This window comes from Scyliorhinus torazame, chromosome 14, assembly GCF_047496885.1.
Source record: "Scyliorhinus torazame isolate Kashiwa2021f chromosome 14, sScyTor2.1, whole genome shotgun sequence".
NCBI lineage: Eukaryota > Metazoa > Chordata > Chondrichthyes > Carcharhiniformes > Scyliorhinidae > Scyliorhinus > Scyliorhinus torazame.
In genome coordinates, this window is record NC_092720.1 from 75,428,173 (window position 1) to 75,452,916 (window position 24,744).

The 24,744-nt window shown below is 44.6% G+C and overlaps 1 protein-coding gene across 1 annotated transcript in view; it reads right to left on the reverse strand.

Annotated features, from left to right (window-relative positions):
* The window catches only part of LOC140389035 (uncharacterized), a 338,021-nt gene that overhangs the window by 64,014 nt on the left and 249,263 nt on the right, over positions 1-24,744 (reverse strand). Inside the window, exon 9 of the mRNA XM_072473199.1 lies at positions 22,429-22,528. Within this exon, the coding sequence (XP_072329300.1) occupies positions 22,429-22,528 (100 nt within the window). The remainder of the gene's footprint in view (positions 1-22,428; positions 22,529-24,744) is intronic.

Sequence of the window (24,744 nt, forward strand, 5' to 3'; positions counted from 1 at the left end):
GAGTCTTGACAAGTCAAGATGCCCTCTCCAATACTCTCCACCGACCCTTGGACACTAAGAGGCAATTTGGCATGGCCAATCCACCTAACCTGCACATCCTCGGACTGTAGGAGGAAGCCGGAGCATCTGGGGGAAACCCATGCAGACACTGGGAGAAAGTGCAAACTCCACACAGTCACCCAAGGCCGTAATTTAACCCGGGTCCCTGGTGTTGTGAGGCAGCAGTGCTAACACTGTGCCATCTTGCCGCCCTTCCATAGATCAGATGTAGTGGAGCTTCACTCTGATCCTATTGGAGGCCTCCACGTTTACATTCCAGCACGTTCAGATATACACAAGGAAACCGGGCACACTGGTGGCATTGCGACAATCAGGTAACCATGTCGCTTGCCCATCAGGGAGCTGGCTCAGGGATTTTGTCAAGCCATGCTGGACAGACCTTCAGGCCTAAAGCAGGGCACTACCATTTAATTGTTCAGCATCCAGGGCCGAGAAACGCCCCTCTGATCTTACATAGACATTGCTCTCGAGCAGACATTTCCTGAGTCACCAAGTGACTCAGTCCATAGCACTGCATCATGCAGGTGGAGAGTGGGAACTATCAGAGGGGTGATGTCTAGCTGTACACACGGTCGTAACATCACGTTACAGGCCACCATGAGCACCTAAGATCCCTGATTATTTTTTAAAATGCAACCCAGGCTCAAGCCTGACAGCTATTGCATGGAGGCCATTGAGAGATGCTGAGTTAGATTGACTCCATTGTGGGTCGCATTAATATCTATTAGATCCACATAGAGCAGTCTTCAGTGCAGCAGCATCAGGACAATAAACCAAACATCAAAATCTATACTCATGAGGCCATATGATCTGATTTTCTGACGCAAGTCTCAGATGTGCGTTGCCAAACTGCCATGTTGATAGAGAAACTAACTGGCTTTGCTCATGTTGCTGCTGTGGACAATGAGGTGACTCACTGTACTGAGATTGTGAGAGACACCATAGACCCGAGGCACACAATGGGAGCTAAAGGAGGAGGGTGGGGAGGGGGATACCTATTTGTCCGACCTCAGAGAATTGCGTCAGATAGAAGAGCCATTTATTGAATGAGACTTTCAGATAAGCAAAATATATTTATAGATGTTCAAAGTATACACATTGAATCAACACCCCCGCCATCTTTGTGCCCTCAATATTTGTTCATTTTTCTCACCCTACCACTATGTCTAAGTGCACCCTAAACGTCTGCAGCCGAGGTGGAGGCAGCTTGTTGACTGCTCTTCCCTGTTGTCTGTGATGACCTTCGTGGGTATCCTCTGGGGGGCAGAAACGTGGAGGGAACCAGCCTGCTTTAGGTGTCGTACTGTGGGGTGGGGTGCACCCTCCTCAACCTGAGCAGCAGATGTTGCTGGGATCACAGGCAAGGGGAGATCGAGTGATTGGACAGTCCAGGAGAGTCCTGGATGGATTGCCCCAGGGTGTCCAGCTGACACTCTTTCAACCTGATAGTGCCTGAGGGCCCCTTCCTGACTCTTTGAGGAGAAAGGGCTTCCTGGAGGGAGATCAAAGAGTCTCAACCCCCATTTGCAGAGCCACTGATGGACTCCATTCATGACGATAGTAATGGTGTGCAGGTCCGAGCGCATATCCGGCACAAACTGCTGGACCAGGGTCTCCATGGCAGTCGCCACCCTTCCAATGGTGACGTCAGTCCTCTGGCATGTTGGTGCCGAAACATCAGAGAGAGCATGGACTCCTCCATCCTCCGTTCTAATCTGGTACCAGTATTGACAACCCTGCCTGAGGTCCGTGCAGAAACTAGAGCAGGAACCTGGCCTCCAGCAGTCCTCCGAGTGTTGGTGAAGTTGGCCGTCAGTGCCTCCGCCGGCCATGGACCTGAATCTGTGCTGTGCTCATCAGATGGCGACCCCGTGGTGTAGCAATCTCGTGGTGTAGCAATCTCGTGGTGTAGCAATCTCGTGGTGCAGCGATCTCATTGCATGGGAAGCCCGTGGCGTGGTGAGCCCGTGGTGCAGCGAGCCCGTGATGTAACGAGCCCGTGATGTAACGAGCCCGTGGTGTAGTAAGCCCGTGGTGTAGCAAGCCCGTGGTGTGCCGATCTCGTGGTGTGCCGATCTCGTGGTGTGGCGAGTCTGTGGTGTGGCGAGCATGTCCTGTGGTGAGACATCTCGTGGTATAGCTCTAAAAACTAGGTCCCACCAAGTCATGGGTCTCTGTGTTGGTGGAGGATGCTGGTGAATGTAGCGATCTTGTGGTGTAAAGAGTGGACCATCAGGATCCTCAGCCAAGGTGCTTTGAGTGCTGCGGCTGATGGGGTAGCTGCAGTGTGCCTCCTCCCTTTCTTGCTTCTGTCTGTGCTCGAGAGGAGATATTTATCGGTAAGCTTATATTAAAGAGCACTCAGTTTCGGAGGGTGGGCAAAGACTATCGGATGGAGCCTCACCGTTTTGTTGGAAGATGCTAATCTCGCCTTCGATGCAGGAATGGTCCCTGTCCTTGCCCACCAACTCTGCCGCCTGTTCTTCAAAGGGGGTGAGTGGTCTGAGCTTTGACATTCCCCCTCCGCTCTCAGATCTCTCCCTGTTGGTGTGGCCGATCTTGTCCTGCATAAAGACAGATATGAGCAGGATGGATACCAAGGCAGATGACAAGTATGCCTCCCTGCTGTAAGGGCTGAAGACATGACTTTTGCAGATGTGACAAGAGATGAAGATGTAAAAGTCTGTGAGAGAATCAGTGATGATGTCCTTTGTACTGGTAGTGTATAAGATCCATGTGGACTGTAACCCTGAGAATGCTTGATGGCCTTATGAGAACGTGAGTTCAGATTGAGGAGAAGTTTGACTTACCTTGGTGAAGTGGATGAGATTATTCATCCTTTTCATGCACCAGATAGCAGTCCTCTTCTGAGGAACTTGGGCCCTGACCGCCCTGGTGATCTGCTCCCAAGCCTTGGTGGTGAGGTCTCATTGCACCAGGAACTCGCCGCACCGTGAGCTCGCCATGCCATGAGCTTGCCACGCCATTGGCTTGCCATGCCATGAGATCGCTGCACTACACATTCGCCACACCATGAGATCGCTGCATCACAAGCTCACTACAGGACGTGCTCGCCACACCACGGGCTCGCCACACTACAAGACCGCTACACCACGAGATCGCTCCACCATGAGATCGCCACACCACGGACTCGCTACACCACAAAATCGCCACACCACTTTCTCGCTACACCATGGGCTCGCTACACCATGGGCTTCCCACGCCACGAGATCGCTGCACCACGTGATTGCAACACCATGAGATTGCAACACCACGAGATCGCTGCACCACGACATTGCTACACCACGAGATTGCTACACCATGAGATCGCTACACCACGGGCTCACCACACCACGAGATCGCTCCACCATGAGATAGCCACACCATGGGCTCGCCACACCACGGGATCGCCACATCATTGGCTTGCTGCACCACAAGATCGCCACACCACGGGCTTGGTACACCACGAGATTGCCACAACCAAGTACTCGCCACACCACGGGCTCACCACGCTACGGGCTTGCCATGCCACGCGATCACTACACCACGAGATCGCTACACCATGAGATCTCTACACCATGAGACCGCTACACCACGGGCTCGCTACACCATGAACTTGCTATACCATGAGCTCGCAAATACTTGTCATTGCTTGCTGATAATGTGTGAAAGTTGGCAAGTATGAAGGAAACCTCAGTAAATCTGCAATCCATTGCATGATCCATTACTGTCATGAACTGTTATGACTGTGAAGACCTAGCTCTGAGGAGTCTGGTAACACAGCCTTTCTCCCCTCTCCGCCGCAAATAGCTGCATTCTAGCAAGTGAGCATACCGCAGCTCCAGCAATGTGTTCAGCAGCCCTCACTCTGACCTCCACTCCACAGTCCCTACTTTTACCTCAACAGAGGAAGTTAAGCACTGTGCAATCCAGTGGTTACTCCTCGCCTTACTTCCTTTCATGATGTGTGTGACCCTCAAGGAGCTCTGGCCCCTAGGAGCATAGTCTCAAAGCAAGCCGCCCCACGCTCGCATAGCAACGCTGAGGACACCAAGCCTGTACAAGGAAACCTCACCGCTGACCGCAAAACACAATTCCTTTGTTATCATGTCATCGTACCAAGCTCCTGAAGCACCACACACATGGCAAACACACTAAGGTCAGGGTGACTGAACCAGGAAGCAGCAGGGAGAGTTAGGACTCACCAGCTCCAAGCTTCAACGTCTGCAACCTAGAAATTCTGGTGTTGGCAATCAACAATAGGAGGGACATCCTTTACTCCGAAGGCCACAAAATATCCTCAATCAGCACAACGATGGCATTGATTCGCACAGGTGTTCAGGACCACACAGAATATGAACAAACCTGAATGCAGTGCCGTAAGTGGTTCAGTGACCTTCTGTGAAAGTGAGTGAGACTTCCATCTACTTGATGTCTGTATCTCCTTGGGTTACAACATGCAGCGTTTAATGATCTGGGGACATAAGGCAAATTTTGCTCAACCTTGGAGGAGAGTTTGTTCATGTTATTGACGCAGCGCCTAGTGCTAATGGGTAAGGCTGCGGATAAGAGATGCTATTTCAAACTAGGTGGAGGAGATTCCCTTCTCCATGGAATTTTGTACCACCTCAATTCCCTCGCCTCATTGTGCTTACAATAGAAACAAGTGCACAATGTGCCCATGAAAGGCAGTGGACAAAGAGTGGGATCTTCCAAGATGAATGAAAGAATGGGGGAGAGTTTTTGGACTTGGACGTGTGCCGTTGTTGTGGATGGTATGCCTCACAATTAAGGTCTGTCAGCTGCTTCTGATAGGCTGCGACTTATCCAAGTCCAAAAACTCTCCCCCATTCTTTCATTCATCTTGGAAGATGCATCACTTATAAAATAAATTAGGAACCGGAAGAAATAATAGAGACTGAAGGAACTGCTGTCTCACCTGGGGATATCAAGGGAGGAATTCATAATTCACATCTGTACGGCTCTGCGCTAATTCTTGATTAACACGTGGACCATCACAGAGAACACAGGAACCAGGGAACATAGGAAAATAAGACCACAAGTAGGCCTGCAGCCCATCCCGCCTGCTCCGCCATTCAATACGATCATGGATCGATCATCATCCACTTAAATCTCTTTTCCCCACAATATCTCCATGGTTCTATACAATTGAGCAAGACTTCACTACTCCTGTCCTCAAATCGTCTTGTACTAAAGGCTAAGATATCATTGGCCTTCCCAATTGCTTACTGCACCTGTATGGTAAGCTTTCAGTTACTTATTGACAAGGACATTGTATATACCTTTGTATATCAACACTTTCTAATCTTTCACCATTTAAGAAATACTCTGAACATCTGTTACTCTTACCAACATGGATAACCTCACATTTATGGCCACATTATATTCCATCTGCCATGTTCTTACCCACACACCAAGTCTGTCCAAATCCTCTGGGCCCTTCAGAGCCATCTGTATCACAGGATTTCTTGGTTGTTGATTCCATTATAAATGCTCTAACGACTGGGGCTCCAAACTAAAAGCAACAGGCCTTGTCTGGAATGAACATGGTGGGATGTAAGATAACTTTGGACATCAAGAATCTTATGCTTCCCAGTGGTTTGCTCCCACACGGATCTGTGACCATGATGAATAAAAATAATTTCCAGCTGCATTACTGTATTGTTCTTTACTCCACATGCATTTGCTAATTTACAGGCCAAAGTCATCAATGATGATACATTGAGCCCCCTGGTCATCATCCATTTTTTCCCTCTTCTAGTCCGCCAAGTTAACACCGCACCTCCTAGTGCTCTTCTTTTATGTTTAGTCTACTTTGGGGAGGGATACTGTACAATATGTGACAGATTCAGATGATCTGGGAGACCTTCACAGAGCTAAAGACCAGGATGCCCTCCTCCCTTCCAAACAGTAGAATCTCTGATCTACCTTAATTTAATAGACATCTGTAGCATTATATCTGCGGTCCTTGTCTTTCCCGAATTTCTCAACGGGATCAACAGCCAATTCTTCAATGTGTATCCATGTCTGTTTAGCTGGATACAAGGATCAGTTTAAACTGACGGAACCAATGCTCTGTGAGGATCACAAATTGCCTCACATGATTCTTGTGGTTCAATGCCATCGTCACACCAATATAATGGAATACTTTCCCTTCAAATATACCATATGGTTGTTGGCAGGAGTTGAGAAAGACATTTTGTCATCAAGAAGGCCATACAGTTTGGGAAATGTGCAGTAACCTCCCATGCTGTTGCTACCTTTATTCTAGGAGGGAAAACTCTGAATAAGTTTTCCCTGACAAGCTACTTGCTTGCTGCACTAATGCAATAAACGTTGACAGATTTGGCAAATCTGTTCTGTGGTGATTCAAAAAGATCTGGCAGTACGGAAATATGTTAGTAACCTTCAGTTATAGCTGTGCCTATCTGTGAGCTTCCAAGGAAACTGCAAAACTTTTGGGCGCAGACTCTGTGAAGCGCAGATGAAAAAGGTAGTTCTCTTTATGTATACCCAGATAAGTGTGCCTCAGTCTAAATACACAACTCCTGAGCTGAGAATTTTCCTCCAAATAAAGTCCTCTTCCTTTTCTAAATCTCGGGCTGCTTTCGGAAGGTCAAAGGGAATTTCCATGCTGAAAAATGTGATTGTTGTGGGAAACAGCAACCCTCAGCAATACTGCTGCAGCGAAGATTTGCAATGCACAAAAATTGCTGAATAGTAGCATTGTTCAGAAGCAGACATCAAAACGTAAACCAAAAAAATCCAGAGACAGTAATAATCAATCAAACAATCCTTTAAGACGTAAACTCCCAAGGGTTAGCACAGTAACTCTTCGCAGAGTGTCAAGGGACGAACCTGCATAGGATTGCATTAGAAATAAGGACCTGATTGAGGTTTGCGTAGACACTAAAAATGTGTAACATTCACACAGCTTTTGTAAGTGGCACTGTGCACTTGTGGCATTCAAACCTGCTGGCCAGATTCATAGAGGGATGCATGACTCTGCTCCCATATAGCACCATTGCTGAATTGGCTCAATATTTCTGAGAGTTTATGGTGTATGTGGCTTCAAAAAGATGTAGTGTTTAATATTTAATGACCTGCTGCATCCTTCACAATAGCTTTCATACTTCACTAGTAAGACTGTGTTGCTTTGTAAAATTGTTTTTTTTATTGCTGAAGAGTAACCATAGTTTATATTCCTGTGACACCTATCTTAATTGAAATGTACTCTATAATATTAAATTCTTTTTTAAACTGGAAGCTGCCATCGAGTTGGATTGGCTTACCTTTGCATTTGAAATAATTTATTTCCACTGTTTCTCTCAACAACCTAAACTTCATTCTGTGACTGATTTAATTCCGGTTGTTTTATTTCATTCTCTGAACAGTCAGGAATCAATTAACCGAAATTATGCATTGTGAATAAGAACAGTAGGGACTCTATTGTCTATTCAATTATGCATGAAATTAGCAAATTATTAGGTCTTCTGGATAATTTGAGCAGAATTGTCATGAAATGTAAATGTCATATGCATTAATTAAATGTAATCGAACTAATTGTTTGTAAATGAAGACAGTAGAATTTCCAAATCCAGGCAAAGTGGTTTCAGGATCTGTAAGAAATGTAGGTCAGCAAAGCATGTAATTTAAGAAGCTCAAACTACAGGAGACCTGAGCTAAATGGGATAAGCCTAGAAAAAAACAAATACATAAACCAAGTTGCATCAATTTCTGCTGTTTCATAAACCAGAATTTTGACGACAGATGACTTATTATCATAGAATTTACAGTGCAGAAGGAGGCCATTCAGCCCATCGAGTCTGCACCGGCCCTTGGAAAGAGCACCTTACCTTGGTCCACACTTCCACCCTATCCCTGTAACCCAGTAACCCCACCTAAACTTTTTGGACACTCAGGGCAATTTAACATGGCCAATCCGCCTGACCTGCACATTTATGGACTTATATTATTATTATTATCTATAATATATAGTGAATTATAATCCCTGATATATGAGAAAGGATAAATGCGCAATTACTTAATTAAACATTAATAATGATAAATCGATCCAATTGTATCTTGCAGGGTACTTTCTCCTGTAAAATATAGAGATATGGGATAGTTAAATATATACAGCCTAGTTTCACGGTGAAGAGAACCAGAAGACGATGTCACTCGATGAGGGTTAGATCCTGTGGAATCTACATTTGGGCAATCTTCATAGAATCATGCAACGGTTATTGCACAGAAGGAGGCAATTCAGCCTCCGGTTTCGACTCACTGCAAGAGAAAACCAGCTAGACCCACACCCCTGCATTTTCCCCAACGCCCATCAAATTATCTTTCTTTTGAGGTGCTTATCCAAATCCCTTTTGAAAGCCATGGTCGAATCTTCCTCCACCACACAGTGCATTCTAGACCTCAACAAGGTGCTGGGTGAAAACGTTTTCACAGATCACCATTCACCTTACATTGGTATCCTCTAGTTCTCCATCCTTCCTTCATTGGGAACAATTTATCCCTATCTGCACTGTAAATCTTGAATGATTTTGAATACCTCTATCAGATTTTCTCTCAACCTTCTCTTTTCCCAGGAACCCAACCTTCTCCAATCTATCAGTGTAACTATTCTTGTAAACCTTTTTCCACCCACTCCAGAAGGGACACAGCCTAAAGATTAGAACCAAGTTGATCAGGAGTGAAGTTAGAAAACAACTCCTACCTTCAAAGCTTGATGTAAATTGGGAACTCTCTTCTGCAAAAAGAAACTGATGCTTTGTCAGTTGACAATTTTAAATCTGAGATTGATAGATTGATCCTGGCTGGGGTGGAAGGGGTGGTGGTGGTGGTGGTGGTTTGGAGGGGGGGGGGAAAGAGTTCAGCAGGTTGGTTAACGCCTCACCTCATCCTGTTCTGCATTTGAACCATGTTTCATTTCCTCTGTGCAGAATGACAAATGCATTCACATTAAATTTTAGGCTGCACAATAGTTAATGGTTTTTAAAATGGATAAGTTAATCAGTGTGTTAAAATAGAGCAGAGAGGAAAAGGTGAACACACTAACCAATGTGCTAAAAATAGCATATTGAGCAAATTAAACCCCCAGGATATTTAAATGGAATTTTACAAGGTTCTGCATCTTGGGCTTCCAAATTGGATAAAGTTGTGTAGATTAATGGCGAATTGCCCTCTGGATTGAAAATTGCCTTGGCAACAGCAGGCAGAAGATGGTGATAAATGGAAGGTGCTTTGATTGTAAACCTGTTCTCTGTTGAGGTTTTGTTAAGACCTGTTCTGGATATTTAAAAAAATGTAATTCCCACAATCACATAGATACGGTACCATTCGGTGAAAATGCTACTTAACTCTGGCAGTGATGATGTGCAACATTGAAAAAAGTGCTGACAAATTTAGAAAATGAGCAAAGGAATAGCAGATGGCCTATAACATTGATAAATAGATGGTGATCAAATTATTTACAAGAACGGAAGACAAGCTATAATATGGTAACTTGTCAGAACCAATTCAAAAGGCTTCACTCACACAATGAATTACCTGGAAGTGTATGTTGTTATGCAGGAATAGTGTGTGAAATTTTATGCATAGCACAATCCCATAAACAATGTGACGGATGGCTCGTTAACTTATTTTTGTTGGCTCTGCAAAGAAAGGAATATTGGCTAACATACCAGGAGAACAGCCTGATTTTTTTTTACAAAGTGTCATGAGATGTTTAGCATCCAACTAAACCATCAAAAACATGCAGTAAAGATCTTGATTTGAACAAATTTACTGAGTCAGTGGTGAGAGTTTCACAGACTGTGCTAAGATGCATAACCATCACATAATCTTACAGAGAAGAGGAGATTTGGTTCTGGATTTTAACTACGGGGGTGTTTGGAGAAGTGGATGAAAATCCTCCCATTCTTCCAGAAAAAAAGGCACTTTAACTCTTGGAGCTCCATTTCAATGATGTTGATTGACATGTGGCAGAAAATTGTATGGTTCACAGACTGCCCATTGACACAAGGTGGTATCAGATTCACAGGCTTTCTCATAATAATAATCACTTTTTGTACATCAGGAAGAGGAGAATGTTCAGAGAAGGGGAAACCCAAGGCTATCTTGTAGGATAGATTGCATTCCTGTTCTTCCTGGTCCCAGCTTACCTTTATTAGCCAAGACATCAAGATCCTGCTCCCACCACACCGCCCACCCCAAACTAATTTTGAATAGGTGGCTACATTGCCCAGCCAAAGCTGAGAGTACATTTTAAAATATGCAGCGTGGAGTCGAATGTCATCATCAGGCCTCAACCATATTGGCGATGTACTGTCAGAAGGATAGGAAGGTTTTAGAGTGAATGCAGAAAGTATTTACGAGAATTGTTCCAGAGATGGAGAGACATCGATTACATGGGTAGATTGGAGAAGTTTGGGTTGTTCTCCTGAGAGAAAAGAATATGAATAGGAAATGTCATTGTTGTGTTCAAAATCATGAGGGGTCTGAACAGAGTAGATAGAGAGAAATTGTTCTTCATAGTGGAAGGGTCGAGAATCAGAGGACGCAATTTAGGGTGAATGTCAAAAGAACCAACGACATGAGGAACTTTTTTTTTCAAAACAAGTAGCTAGGATCTGGAATACAGTGTCTAAGAGTGTGGTGGTGGAAGGTATAATCTGGACATTCAAGAGGAATTGGGTAAGCACATGTAGAGGAAACAAAAATAAGGTGTTATGGGGAATGGGCTGAGGAGTGAGATTAGCCGAGGTGCTCCTGCGGAGGGATAACATGGACATGACACGCCAAATGGCTTCCTTCTGTACTGCAATTTACCTATGTCGAGGATTGTACAACCAGGGTTAAATTGTGCGACAATTTAAATGACCAACTGTGTCTGCTGAGGGGTGAGGAGGCGAGGTGGAGAGACACCCTGTAACAGAGCTGTAGAATCCTGACCTATGACGATAATTTTCTGCTGGTTGGAAAGCTTACAATTAATTCCTGTTATCAACTGGCTTTTTATAAAAGTGCAATACCATCTCTTTTGAATTTTACTGAAGCATAAAGGAAGAGATGCCTCATACCAATATCGGATAACTCATGGGCTATCAATTATTGGAAATGTTTCTCTCACCTTATAAAATTGACAATTTCATTAAGCAGTGGACACTTCTCATAGCCATTCAGTCTGAAGCATCAATCTCTGAGGGAAGGTGGTTGTATAGTGGTAATGTTGCTGGTCTAAAAGCTAATGTTCTGTGAACACTGATTCAAATCCCACCACAGCAGCTAGAGGAATTTAAATGTATTTAAATAATAAATGTGGAATTGATGGCTAGTCTCAGTAATGGCACCATCATCAATTGTTGGAAAAGCCCAGGTGGTTCACTGATGTCTTTTAGGGAAGGAAATCTGTCACATCTGCAATGTCCCAGCGAGCTTCTCAGTTTCACCAATCGATTAGAGAGGACTGCCGTTGTTCAAGAAGTTGGCTCACCCCACCTTCTCCAGAGCAATTACGTATGGTCACCAAATGTTGTCTTTGCCAGAGATGCACACATCTCAGGAAAAATTATTAATATAATCTGAGAAAATTGAGTAATATTTCATGTGAGGTGCAAGGTATCATAAAGTGCATCTTGGGTGCAGTGCAATTGTAAAATAATCCTTTCCTTGCCAGAGTATAATGCAAATTACTTCCCGTGATTGTGGCCTCTTTATAACCTCCGTCACAGTACCTGTCATCTCTTCTCCTTTCTGGATAAAGCAAATGCAAATTAAACTTGAGAACATCAGGTGTTGTGGCCATGATCACTGTTCAAGATCATGGCCACAACTTCAGCTTCTTGCCTGTCCCCCATAAACCTCGACTCCACTGTAGATCAAAAGTCTAATTCGGCCATGAATATGTTCAATGACCCAGCCTACATTTTGCAACCTCTCTGAGGTAGAGATTTCCAACAGTTAATGACTCTGAGGAAAGGAATTGCTCCTCATGTCTATCGGAAATGGGAGACATCTTATTCTGACATTGTGCCCCTTAGTTCTAGATTCCCCCATGTTGGAAAACATTCTTTCAGCATCTACCCTCTCAAGCCACCTCAGAATCTTATAGGTTTTTAGTAAGATCACCTCTCATTCTTCTAGTGCGTATAGGCCCAATCTGCTTAACCTTTCCTCATAAAATAACCCCTTTGTCTCAGGAATCAAGCAAGTGAACCTTCTCTGAACTGTTTCCAACACAAGTATTCTAAGTGTGAACTCGCCAATACCCTGTATATTTGTAACAAGACTTCCAGACTTTTATACTGCATTTTCTTTGTAATAAGGACCATTTGCCTTCCTAATTACGTGCCGGATCTCAATGGTAACATTTTGTGATTCATTTACAAGGGCACCCACATCTCCCTCTGCGTTGCAGCATTCTGTAGTCTCTCTCAATTTAAAATAATAATCTGCTTCTCTATTCTTCCTACCAGGGTGAATAAATTCACATTTCCCCACGTTTTACTCCATCTGACACATTTTTGCCCAATCACCAAAGTCACCTACATCTCTTGGTGCCTCTTCACAACTTTCTTTCCCGTCCATCTTTGCGTTGTCAGCAAATGGGGTTATCGTTTACTTCTTGATCCCTTCATCAAAGTCATTAATATATATCACAAATAATTGTTTTGATAATTTTCTACATGACCTGCTATTACTTCCATGAAATGGATTCCAGTATTTTTCCAATGACAGATTTTAGGCTGACTGATGTATTGTTTCCCGCTTTCTGTCTCCCTGCTTTCTTGAATAGGGGTGTTACATTTGCATTTTTCCAATCTGCTGGGGCTTTGCAGAATCTAGGGAATTTTGGAAGATTACAGCCAATGCATCCAGATTCTTTGCAGCCACTTTGTTTAAAACTCTAGGACAGAGGCCATCAGGTTCAGGGTTGTTGTCAGTCCCATTAGCTCTTCGAATACTTTTTCTCAGCTCATATGATTGTTTTAGTGTCTCGCCCCAATTTGCCACTTGTTTTCTATTATTCTTGGGACGTATTTGGTGTCTTCTAACATGGAGGCAGATCTAAAATATTTGTTCAAACTCTGCTATTTCCTTCTTTCCTATTAATAATAATTCCACAGTCCCACCCTTTAAAGGACCATTTTTTACTTTAGCCACTGACTTCCTTGCATGGCCGATGAACAGATCCTTGCCTTTCGACTTGGCAATCAACAGCCTTCTGGGCGCAACACTCAGTTCAACAACTTCAGATCATAATCTCTGCCTCCATCTTATTCTATGGTTTTTGTTTTGCTTTGCTGGACCAGTCTTCATTGCGTTTATTTCTTTATCCCTCATGATGCACTCAGATGGCTTTCATGAAGCAATTCACACCCTTTTTGGACACATTCTTTGTTTCTTTATTATGTCCATTACCACTCTCTTTGGCTGTTGCATCATGAAATTTGTTATTTAATCTCCCCTGGCCTCCACCCCCATCCACTGACATAAAACCCCCACATTTTCATCTTTCTTCAGTTCTGATGAAAGGTAATAAATCTGAAACATTGGGCCGATCTAACGGCTACATCGCTCCAGGTGCAAATTCTACCAAGCCGGTTAGATCATGGGAGAGTTCAAAATCGGGAACCGTGCTGGGCACTTCCGTTGGCGAGATCCAGATCCCGCTGCAGCAATGCGAGAAACCAATAACCACCAATTAAGGCTAATATCCATCCCATTAATGGGAAGGACCCCCTTTCTAACGGCCTCCTATTATCTAACTGGTTCACCAGTGAGCGGTCACGTGGGCGCTGATTAGTACCGGTCGACACAAACTTGGACGAGGCATCAGTGCACGAGGGGGGGGGGGGGGCGATTTCCCAGGCCTTTGGAGTTCCCTGGGTGGAAAGGGACGGGGTAGAGTGGCACACGGACACCTTGGCACTGCCAGGTTAACACCTTGGCACTGCTAAGGTGCCCGGGTGGCACTGCCAGGCTGGCAGGAGCACTGCTGGGTTGGCACTGTCAAGGGTCAGGGCCTGAGGGGGGCCATGCCCAGGAAAGGAAAGTTTGGGGGGCAATGAAGGGTGGCGGATGTCTAATTCTTCCCTGATTATTATTTTTTAAGTCACTCCTTGCTGGTTTCTAACATGGTCTCAAATATCTGCTCACCACTAATTTTTGCACTCGAAACCTTTTCTTTCAATTTGATAACATCCTTAACTTCCTGAGTTAGCGAAGGATGCTTCATCCTTCTCGTAGTACCTTTCTTCCTCAATGGAATATATCTCTGGTAAAGGTTGACACAGTGCAGAAGAGGCCTTTCAGCCCATTGAGTCTGCACCAGCATGTGAAAACACCTGATCCAACTACCCACTCCCATTTACCAGCACTTGGTCCATAGCCTTGAATATTATCAAGTGCCAAGTGCTCATCCAGATTCCAAAGGATGTGAGGCAATCTGCCTCTACCATGCTCCCGGCAGTGAATTCCAGACGGTCATGACCCTCAGGGTAAAAAATGTTTTCCTCATGTTAGCCAAACCTCCTGCGTCTTACATTGAACTTGTGTCCCCTTGTGACTGAACCTTCAGCTAGGAGACCTGCTGCTCCCTATCCACCCTGTCCATGCCCCCCATAATTTTGTACACTTCGATCAGGTTGCCCCTTATTCTCCTCTGTTCCAACAAAAGCAACCCAAGTCGATCCAACCTCATTTCATAACCAAATGTTCCATCCTAGGCAACATCCTGGTGAATCTCCTCTGCACCTCCACCAGAGCAATCACATTCTTTCTATAATGTGGCGACCAGAACTACACACAGTGCTCCAGCTGTGGCCTCACCAGAGTTCTACACAACTCCAACATGTCCTCCCTGCTTTTGTAATCTATGCCTCCATTGATAGTGTCCCATATACCTTTTTCTACCACCCTGTTAATCTGTCCTTCCGTCTTCAGAGATCTATGGACAAACACACCAAGGTCTCTTTGTTCCTCAGAACTTCCTAATGTCATGCTGTTCATTGGATACTTCCTCATCAAACTGAGTGTGAAATTCTACCTTGTTTTGATCACTCTTCTCTGGAAGATCGTTTACTGTGAGATCATTGATCAATCCTATCTCATTAAACATTACTGAGTCGAAAATAGCCTTTTCCTTGGATGTTCCCATGTTGTTCCAAGAAATTGTCCCAAATACACAGTATGACCTCATCCTCAAGGATGCCTTTGCTAATCTGACTTGCCCAATTTATATGAAGATTAAAATCACCAGCATTACTGCAGTACCTTTCTTAGAGGCCCATTTAAAAAATATATATCCTCTGTCCTACAGTGTAGCTACTGTTAGGGGGCCTATAAACTACAGCCATCGGTGACTTCTCTTCCATGCTATTTCTTAACTCCACTCAAACTGATTCCATATCTTGATGTTCCAAGCGAAGATAATTTCTCACTACTGTACTGATCTCATCCATTATTAACAGAGCCACCCCACCTCTATTTCTTGTCCATCCTTTTGAAATGTCAAATATGTTTGAATATTCAGTTCCCAGCCTTGGCCACCTTGAAACCAGGTGTGTGTTCAGCGACCCCGTTGCGCCCAGCGTGGATCCAGGCGCAACGGGTGAATCGCGCAAGAGCCCCAAATCGGGCTCAGCGCTGGGCCAATCGCGAGTTATCCAACTCTCTCTGCCTGGTGCGATCTGGATATCCCCCTCGCTGGGCGAGATAGAGATCTACATATTTAAATGAGCCGTAAATACCGGACACCGGATTCACCTGGCGCCCAGGACTTAACCGCCACGTCTGCGAGGCTGCACCAGGGCGTTATTTAATATTAGTCCACACAAACGTGGACCAGGCATAACGACACCTTGGTGGATCTCACAGGCCATGGAGAACCCAGGTTGTCAACGACGGCAGGGTGGTATCCTGGCATTCCCCCTGGCACCGCTACCCTGCCACTTCATTTTAAGTCCACTGAATCGCACTCTACATCTCTGCAATCACTGTCATATCATACTAATTTATTTCTATTTGTACCATCAATTTATTTATTTTGTTATGAATACCACATGCATTCAGATAAAAAGCTTTTAATCCTGTCAATTTATCATTTTCACCATTCTGGCCCTATTTGCTGATGCACTGCTACGTTTATACGTTTATATGTTTTGCCCCTTCCTGTCACACTCTGCTTAGCATGACCCTGGTACCCTGTATGTACTACTGCCTAGTCCTTTCTCATTAACTTTCTAAATTACTCTTCCCCATTCCCTTATTATTTTGTTCAAAGCCCTCTCAATAGCTCTAGTTACATAATTCACCAGGATACTGTTCCCAGCACAGTTCAATTGAAGCTCCTCCTAATGGAACAGCTTCCTTTTGCCCCTGGCGCTAGTACCCAATGAATTGAAACCCATTTCTCCCACATTAATCATTTCTCCAACATCAATCTTTGAGCCATATATTCACCTCTCTGATCTTATTCACTCTATGGTAATTTGCTTATGGCTCAGGTAGCAATCCAGAGATTATTACCTTTGTGGTTCTGCATTTTAGTTGAGCTCCTCGTTGCTCATACGATAACAGTACCTCTTTCTTTGTCCAACCCATGTTGTTGGTACCCATGTGGACCAAGATGACAGGATCCTTCCTCCCCCACTCTAGGTTCCTCTTCAGCCCCAAGTCGATGTTTTTAACCCAGGCACTGAAGAGAGAATACAGCCTTTGGGAGTAAGACTCATGGCTTTAGCGAACAGTGTTTATCTCCCGAACTATACTGTGTCCTATTATTGACATTTTTTTTACTCCCTCCACTTGAATGGCCCCCTGTATCTTGATACAGTGGTCAGTTTTCTCATCCACACTGTTCTTGTCCACAGAAGCTTCAAAAATCTCAAGGGCTGAGACTCCTTCATTGCTGTCTTCTGGATCCCCATACCTGCTTCACTTGTAGTCACACCCTTCTGTCCCTGAACATGGAGCATATCTGAAATACTTAATGTAAGGGGTCTTGGAAGAAAAAGCATCCAGGTAGCTTCCCCCGTCCCCGATGTATTACCGTGCTGAAGCTTGGACTTCAACTCATCAACTTTTATTGCCAATGTACTTGCTGCGGATCATGCTGGTGTCCATCAGTTCCACATTCTATAGCTGTATTCCATCACATTCCGTGCCATCTCTATTGTATTTTCTTTAACTAATTAGGGTTTCAAATTTTGAAATATCACTACAATTATTTGTGGTTATATTAAGTAGTAGAGGAAATCATTTTTGCAATATCATTTTTTAAATTTAGAGTACACAATTATTTTTTTTCCCAATTAAGGGGCATTTTAGAGTGGCCAATTCACCTACACTGCACATCTTTTTGGGTTGTGGGGGTGAGACCCATACAGACACGGGGAAAATGTGCAAACTCCACACAGACAGTGACCGAGGCCAGGATCGAACCGGGGTCCTCGCCGCCGTGAGGCAGCAGCGCTAACCACTCAATTTTTTGTAATATCTGATGATTCTATCTGATTATTTTAACCATACAGAGTAGAGCTTGGATAATGAAAAAATAATAATGAGAGGCCCAAGCTGTTCACACAACATTGAAACATTGTGCAGCCTCTTCCAATAAATCTTATTGTCATACTGCAGCCAATAAAGCTTCCAGCTTTACATGTCTTGTAAACCACTTAGGTATTTGGCTGCAAATAAGCTATTACATTACCTAAGGGAATACTATTAAATGTGTTCATGTAAAATTCTCCTTTATCCAAGATAAAGTGCTACTGTACTGTAAGCAGTAACACGCTAAGTAAATTATGCCATATGTGATTAAAGAAGCAGATCACATTTCAAAATGGTTTACTTTTGAGATCTGGTTGAATGGAATCACCTAATGATATTATATGTCTGGATCCAGAGTCAACTCCCAATGCTTCGAACTGCATAATTCTCAGATGTCTGGTGTGATTCCTGATCCTCCATGTATTCTTGAGAGATTAGAAAATTATGTTGCACTCTAGGCAAATGAAGTACCCGGTAGCACATGTGCAGAACAGTAGCACAGTGGTCAGCACAGTTGCTCCACAGCTCCAGGGTCCCAGGTTCGATTCTCAGCATGGGTCACTGTCTGTACGGAGTCTGCATGTTCTCCCAGTGTGTGCGGGGGTTTCCTCCGGGTGCTCCGTTTCCTCCCACAGTCCAAAGATGTGCAGGTTAGGTGGATTGGCCATGTTAAATTGCCCTTACTGTTCAAAAAAGGTTAGGTGTGGGTTAAGAGGATAGGGTGGAGGTGTGGGGATAGGGTGGAGGTATGGGCTTAGGTAGGATGCTCTCGCCAAGGGCCGGTGCCGACTCGAAGGGCCGAATGGCCTCCTGCTGCACTGTAAATTCTATGATTCTATAAAGTATCCAAATGTGTCAAATAAATATTGATGCATTGTTGAAAGAAAGCTTCATAAATAATCTGTGCGCTGCTTCCTTTCTCACTGTGTCTCTCCTTCCTATTTAAATTAAACCATACGTTGTATTGTATTGGTACCACTGGAAGTTTGGGAGTAACTGGCATTATATAGTTTGAGCCCTAATCATCGGGAATATATCAGTTGTTTTAATTTATGTGCAAATTACTTAAATTTGAGGAGAAATGCAAAATTTGTTTCAAGAGAGTAATCTGTGGATTAATTTAAAATATCAATTGATTTATAGACCCTATAATTCTTCAAACCAAAAGTTTAGGGCAGATGTTTTACAAGGACAAGGTCCAGTGTTGCTTGCACAACATTTCCCACATTTGAGTTTCACTAATATTGCTCTGTCAAATAATTCTGGCAAGAAAGTAAACAGTGTTGTATATCCAATGTATATTATTTGGATATTTTAAGGGTTCCTTTACTGTGCAATTTCTGTAAGGAGATAACAGAACTGAAAGTACAGACACACACCCAACTATTCTTGAGTTGCAATGGAGCCAGATAACATTTTACCAAGCTGCTGGCTTCCTTAGACGCTGAACACTATTCAATACACTTGTCCCCTTGAATCCTTTGGCATACTTAAGCAAAGAACAGAAGATTATTCCAGAAACAGGCACACAGTTTTTGTCTTAAATACTGCATTTCAATGTCAAGCAAGACACACTGCATTTATATTCACAGCAACTTTGTATTTCTTTCAAAAAAGAGGAAATACAGATGACTGGTTACTCACGGGGCCCCAAAATAGTTCATTGAGCCAGGGAGGGCATTTTCTTGGAATATTGGCGGAAAGGGGGGATATGAGTAGGGGGTATAAATTTCAAAGCCGAACCCAGGTCAAGCCACGGTTCACCCTGTTCATCCTGGCACCTTCAATGATGCATCATAAATACGTCTTCAGAAAAATAATGTAGCCTCGATGATGATTTTTTGCCCTCCATTTCAGAGTCTGGACACCAAATCCAGCAAAGACAATGGGGGAAACTTTTACAGACGGAGCCCTGGTGAGCTTGGATGCATCCATGGAGATCCTGACATCATCCCATTTGGGTTTCAACTGGACAGGTTAGGGGGAGAGTGGACCCCTTGGAGCTGTTGGGTAAGTTTAAATATTCTATTAGTTAGATGAGCAAGTATTTTGGCTCTAGCCAGTGAAATTTTTTCCTGAACGGTCAGCAACTCACCAGGATCAATCAGGTGAGCGCGTAGTAGGGAGTGCGCCTTCAGTGAAACTGACAGACTGGGAAGTCTTTGATCAGTGAAACTGAAGAGTTCTAGCATGGTGACAGACTGAAGGTCACAGCTGTTGTTCTCAGAGAGTTCTTTCAGTGCTTGACAGATGATTGCTAACTTCTTGGAAGTCCCTTCACCTGATGCATTTCACTCACCTTGAGTTCCAATTCCCAGCTCTCTGCCATCACCACAACATGGGAGCAGTTTGCACAGGTCTACCTTGCACCTCTGATGAGGAACAAGAGGAGCAGCAACATTAACTTCACCAGCTGCATTCTCCTCAGCCAAATTTTCCTCCTCAGGGCAGAGGGAATGGACAGGGAGATCAAACTCAAACTAAACAGGACCACCAACGCAGGATCTACAGGTAGAGGACCAGCTCTCTTGATATGTGTGAGCTCCATTGCCTCAGCTTTCACAACAGGCCATTGTTGACATCTGCAGTCTCCTGACCAAGTCCTCCTTCCCAGTAGACCAGATGGTTATGCATTGCCAGTGGGTGTCAAGGTGGCTGTCACTGGAAAGCCGCTGCCTCTTTACCTCTCTGCGGAGGTGTGAGAGCTCGAGGGGTGCATCTCACAAGGAGAGCCAGCAGAGTTGAGAGTATTAGAACTGGATAGTGTGGAGAGGAGGGAAGGAAACCATTTGTACAAGGTGACTGTGATGCATGGGTGCGTGAGGACAATGGGATGAGAGGAAGAAGGAATAGGAGTGCAGCTGTTCATATGGGTAGATTGAATGTGAAGTGCTTGCGAAGAGAGCACTTAGTGGAGCTGTGAGATGTGTTACCCGAGGAGTGCTCTGCAAGAGAATGCTGCGACAGTCAGAGTGTAAGATTTAGTTCCTGAAAATGTTATACCACTCACCTTACCCACCCTCCTTAGGTTCTGGATTCGCTTGGTACATGGTCTCCATATTGGAGAGATCACACTTCTTTTTTTTTCTTTTGTTTTTCCAATTAAATGGCAATTTAGCATGGCCAATCCACCTACCCTGCACATCTTTGGGTTGTGGGGGAGACCCACGCAAACGCGGGGAGAATGTGCAAACTCCACACAGACAGTGAACCAGGGTCGGGATCGAACCCGGATCTTCACCGCCATGAGGCAGCAGTGCTAACCACTGCGCTGCCCCTTGGACCATGCTTCTATTGCTGACTTTCTTGTCCTTTTCCATCAACACCTGCTCGGATGGAGAGGGTCCTGTCCTTGGGAAAGGTCACCTGACTGCAATCCCTGAGACCCAGCAGCACCACCTGCAGGTAGGTGTGAGACACTTCAGGAGCAGCCTTCCTCGATCTCCTCTCCATTCTTCTGATTGCTGCACCCACAAAACGCCATTCTCAATTAAGCTATTTTGTACTTGTGTCAGGAGTTAATTAGAACTCCTTCCTTTGACAGGCCCACACTGCATGTTGCCCGTCCCCACTGGCTGATCAGGAAACCTGGGGAAGTCAGACATTTCAATGGGTTACTGACCCACAAATATTCCCCCCGGTTGGCAGGGCTAAGTATTGAAATTTTGCCCAATGTGTTGTGAACTTGATCTTTGAAATTCTAAAACTCCTAATGTTGTGTCAACTAGTGGGTTCAAAGGCGTAGTGACAGACGGAGAATTGATGAAGGATGATTTATTCAGTTATGTCACAGTTGGATAATTTTTTTTTTGCGAATGAAATTATATGCAATGAAGTCACTCTTTCAAATCCATGCAATCATACTTGCTCATTAGTTTGTCCCAAATATTGCAAAATGGACATTTCTTCCATTTTGAGCAAGTGTGCAAATATAATTCAGCGTTAAAAACTTACAGTAAAGTAGCCAAGAGCCAGGGGAAAGTAGCCAAAACATGAGAAAAGAGAAGGAAGGAGGGAAAGACCCGAGGGGGTGGGGAACAGTGCAGGGGGGTAGCTCAATAGTAAAGAAAGGTCATCTGCAGGGAGAAAGAGGGAGAAGGGGGGGGGAGGCGGGAGGAGGGCAGGGAATAGGGGGGGGGGGGGAAAGAGGGAAAGACAGGAGACAAAGCACAATAGAGGGGAACCAGAGAGGGGGGGGGGGGGGCGGGGGGGGGGGGGGGGGGGGGGAAAGATGAGGGAACACAAACTGGAAGAAGAGCGCAAGAAACGCCAAGACCATGACAAACACAGCAGTAGAGAGTAAGAAAGTACAGGAGCAAGAAATGACGAACGGCCGAAGCAGAGGCAAACGCACAACTATTGCAGTGAAAACCGACCGGGAGAAGCAAGCAACATTAACAGGGGCACCACCCAGGCACCCCTCCAACCGAGATCCAGCTTCGTATTACCGGTGTTGTATGTACTGTCTTTGCGTTAGAAAAATATATATATGGAAAAATGGAAGAACACACAAGACTTGTATAAAGGTATACTGTAAATGTCTCTCCAGTACCTCAATGTATATACACTTCCCCAGTTTTCTTCCCCTCATACCTTGTTTTTCTTTACTCATTAGTTACGTGATTTTGCTAACTATATAGCGTTGTTATTTTTATCTTGTATGTACTACCTTCTCACTTTGTTTTTCTCCTGTATTTTTTTCTGTACACCTGTAAATATACTATGTTCAAAAACCCAATAAAAAACATTTATTAAAAAAAACTTACAGTAGAAAGAACTTACCAAGTGCAACAGTACCCATCAGGAAGGGTGTTCCAATGCTGGAGAAATCATTGATTATTTCCTGATGGACCTCGGAACCAACAACAAATGTCACAATTACCTGAAAAGGAGAAAACAGGATTGTGTGAATGGACTGATACATGATACAATGGGCCGGAGCGGCCCAGCCCTGCGAAGGCAGGGTTGGAGTTGGGGGTGTACGGCGGGGAGACAGTAAAGTATTAAATAGTCATGTCAGGATGGCTACCTGACCAATTCCCACTGCAGGGAAACATTACCAGGTGCAGACTGGGAAGTGGATCAGTTGCCCTCTCCATGAAGGTAGGCAGCAAATTAACATTATCAAGGCCCCAAGGAGGGACTTTGTGGTCTTTCTGGCATTTTTCACAGCAGTGTCCGCCTGCCTTGGTCATAGTGGGATGTGGGGGAGGGGGGTGTGGGGGTGGGGGTGGGGGGGGGGGGGGTGGGGGGGGGGGGGAGAAGGGTGGTGTGGGTGGGGGGTGGATTATCAGAGCCAGCGACTCCTTGCATAAAGAGGAGGCTGCATTCATAATAGGCTGTAATGCGAGCTGAGATTAATCCACTTCAGATGAGCTACCAGCCTAGATCCCAATTATTTACTGACTGAAGTGACAAGGGTGCCACCATGTTGAGGCACCTTTGCGGTTCCCAACCTGTCTCTGCAGCTACCACCTCTCTTGTTGGTGCGGCTCTGTTTCCAGAGATTTTGCCTGTTTCTTTGGGCCGGCAGCATTCAGGATGGTGAGCACAGAAGTGGTTATTTAGGAGGGCGTCTCCAGGAATATTGCTCTCCTGGTCCTTGGTCCTAGCAGGTGTGGGCTCCTGGCCCCCATTTTATCCCGAAATCAGGTCCTGAAGCCCATGGCAAAATCCAGTCCAATGTCTTGTAGTCCATTAACCTTTTCTCACTGACAAATTGAGTGTTTTTATCATACTGTCTAAATTGTACATTCAAATTCAAAATTTAGAGACAAAAGTCTAATGCCTAGAAATTAATGTTGGTGATCTCAGTGGGCAAATATTCAACATACAGATATTACATTCTTGGCTACAATTTTAGTCAAGATGTTAATCCATTTAAAATTAACAAATTAATCATAGAATCAGGGAAACCCTACAGTGCAGAAGGAGGCCATTCAGTCCATCAAATCTGCACTGATCCTCTGAAAGAGCACCCGACCTATTCACCGCCCTACCCCTGTAACCCCATCTAACCTTTGGACACTAAGGGACAATTGATCATGTCCAATACACCTAACCCGCACATCTTTGTGCTGTGATGCACGATCAATTGCACAGAGACGAGAGTTGAATACAACTGAGGTTTTATTACTCTAAGATGTGTGGCCTCCTACAGCAGCTGGCGAAATGGCTGCTGTATAGAGAGCACACATATTTATACTCCGCCTACTGGGCGGAGCCAACAGGCAGGGACTACCCCCGTACCTGTAGTACAGGGCCTTACCGCACATCTAATATATACAACAGTGGTGATTACCACACTGTAGGAAATAACGGAGCACCCAGAGGAAACCCATGCAGACACGGGGCGAACGTGCAAACTCCACACAGTTGGTCACCCGAGGTTGGAATTGAACCTGGATCCCTGGTGCTGTGAGGCAGCAGTGCTACCCAGTGGTGGTGTTAAATTAGCCAACAGGCTTGAACTTGTTCTTTGTTGGTCCACGAAAGCTGTTGTGTAGTCCCCCCAGGGTTTTCGCTCAAAACTGTTACAGGCACCAGGCCCATTTTCATATTCAAACAGGAAACCCCTTCCTGAAACTGGGCTGCCCTGTAAGTAGCTGTTGCCCAATAGGAAATCCATAAGTGATCCGTTTGTGAAATATCAACATGATCTACTGGGGAAACCATAAGGGTACACAAAAACAGAAAGTGCTCAAAAAACACAGCGGGCCTTTCAGCATCAATAGAGACAGAAACAGAGTTAATATTTCCAACCCAATTTGACTGACAGGTTTCCAGCATCAACAATATTTTGCTTTTATCTCAGCACACACAGTCATTGACAAATTGTAGTGATGCCCTCAAGGGTCCATTGGGACAGCTCCCTTAACATCCCATTCATGCAGGACTTTGGGTACATAACAAAAACAAATCCTTCAATTTAAAAAAAAATCCTTTTGCGTTTCCTATTTGTTTCAGGTACTTTTTTACTTGGGTACTGTTCAGGTGTTTGAATACCAGTTTAGCAGTACATTTCTACCGTGTACTACTATGCTGTATACTGCAAATGGCTGACCGGTTTGCTGTCAGTAGGACTGCCCCACTAGATTT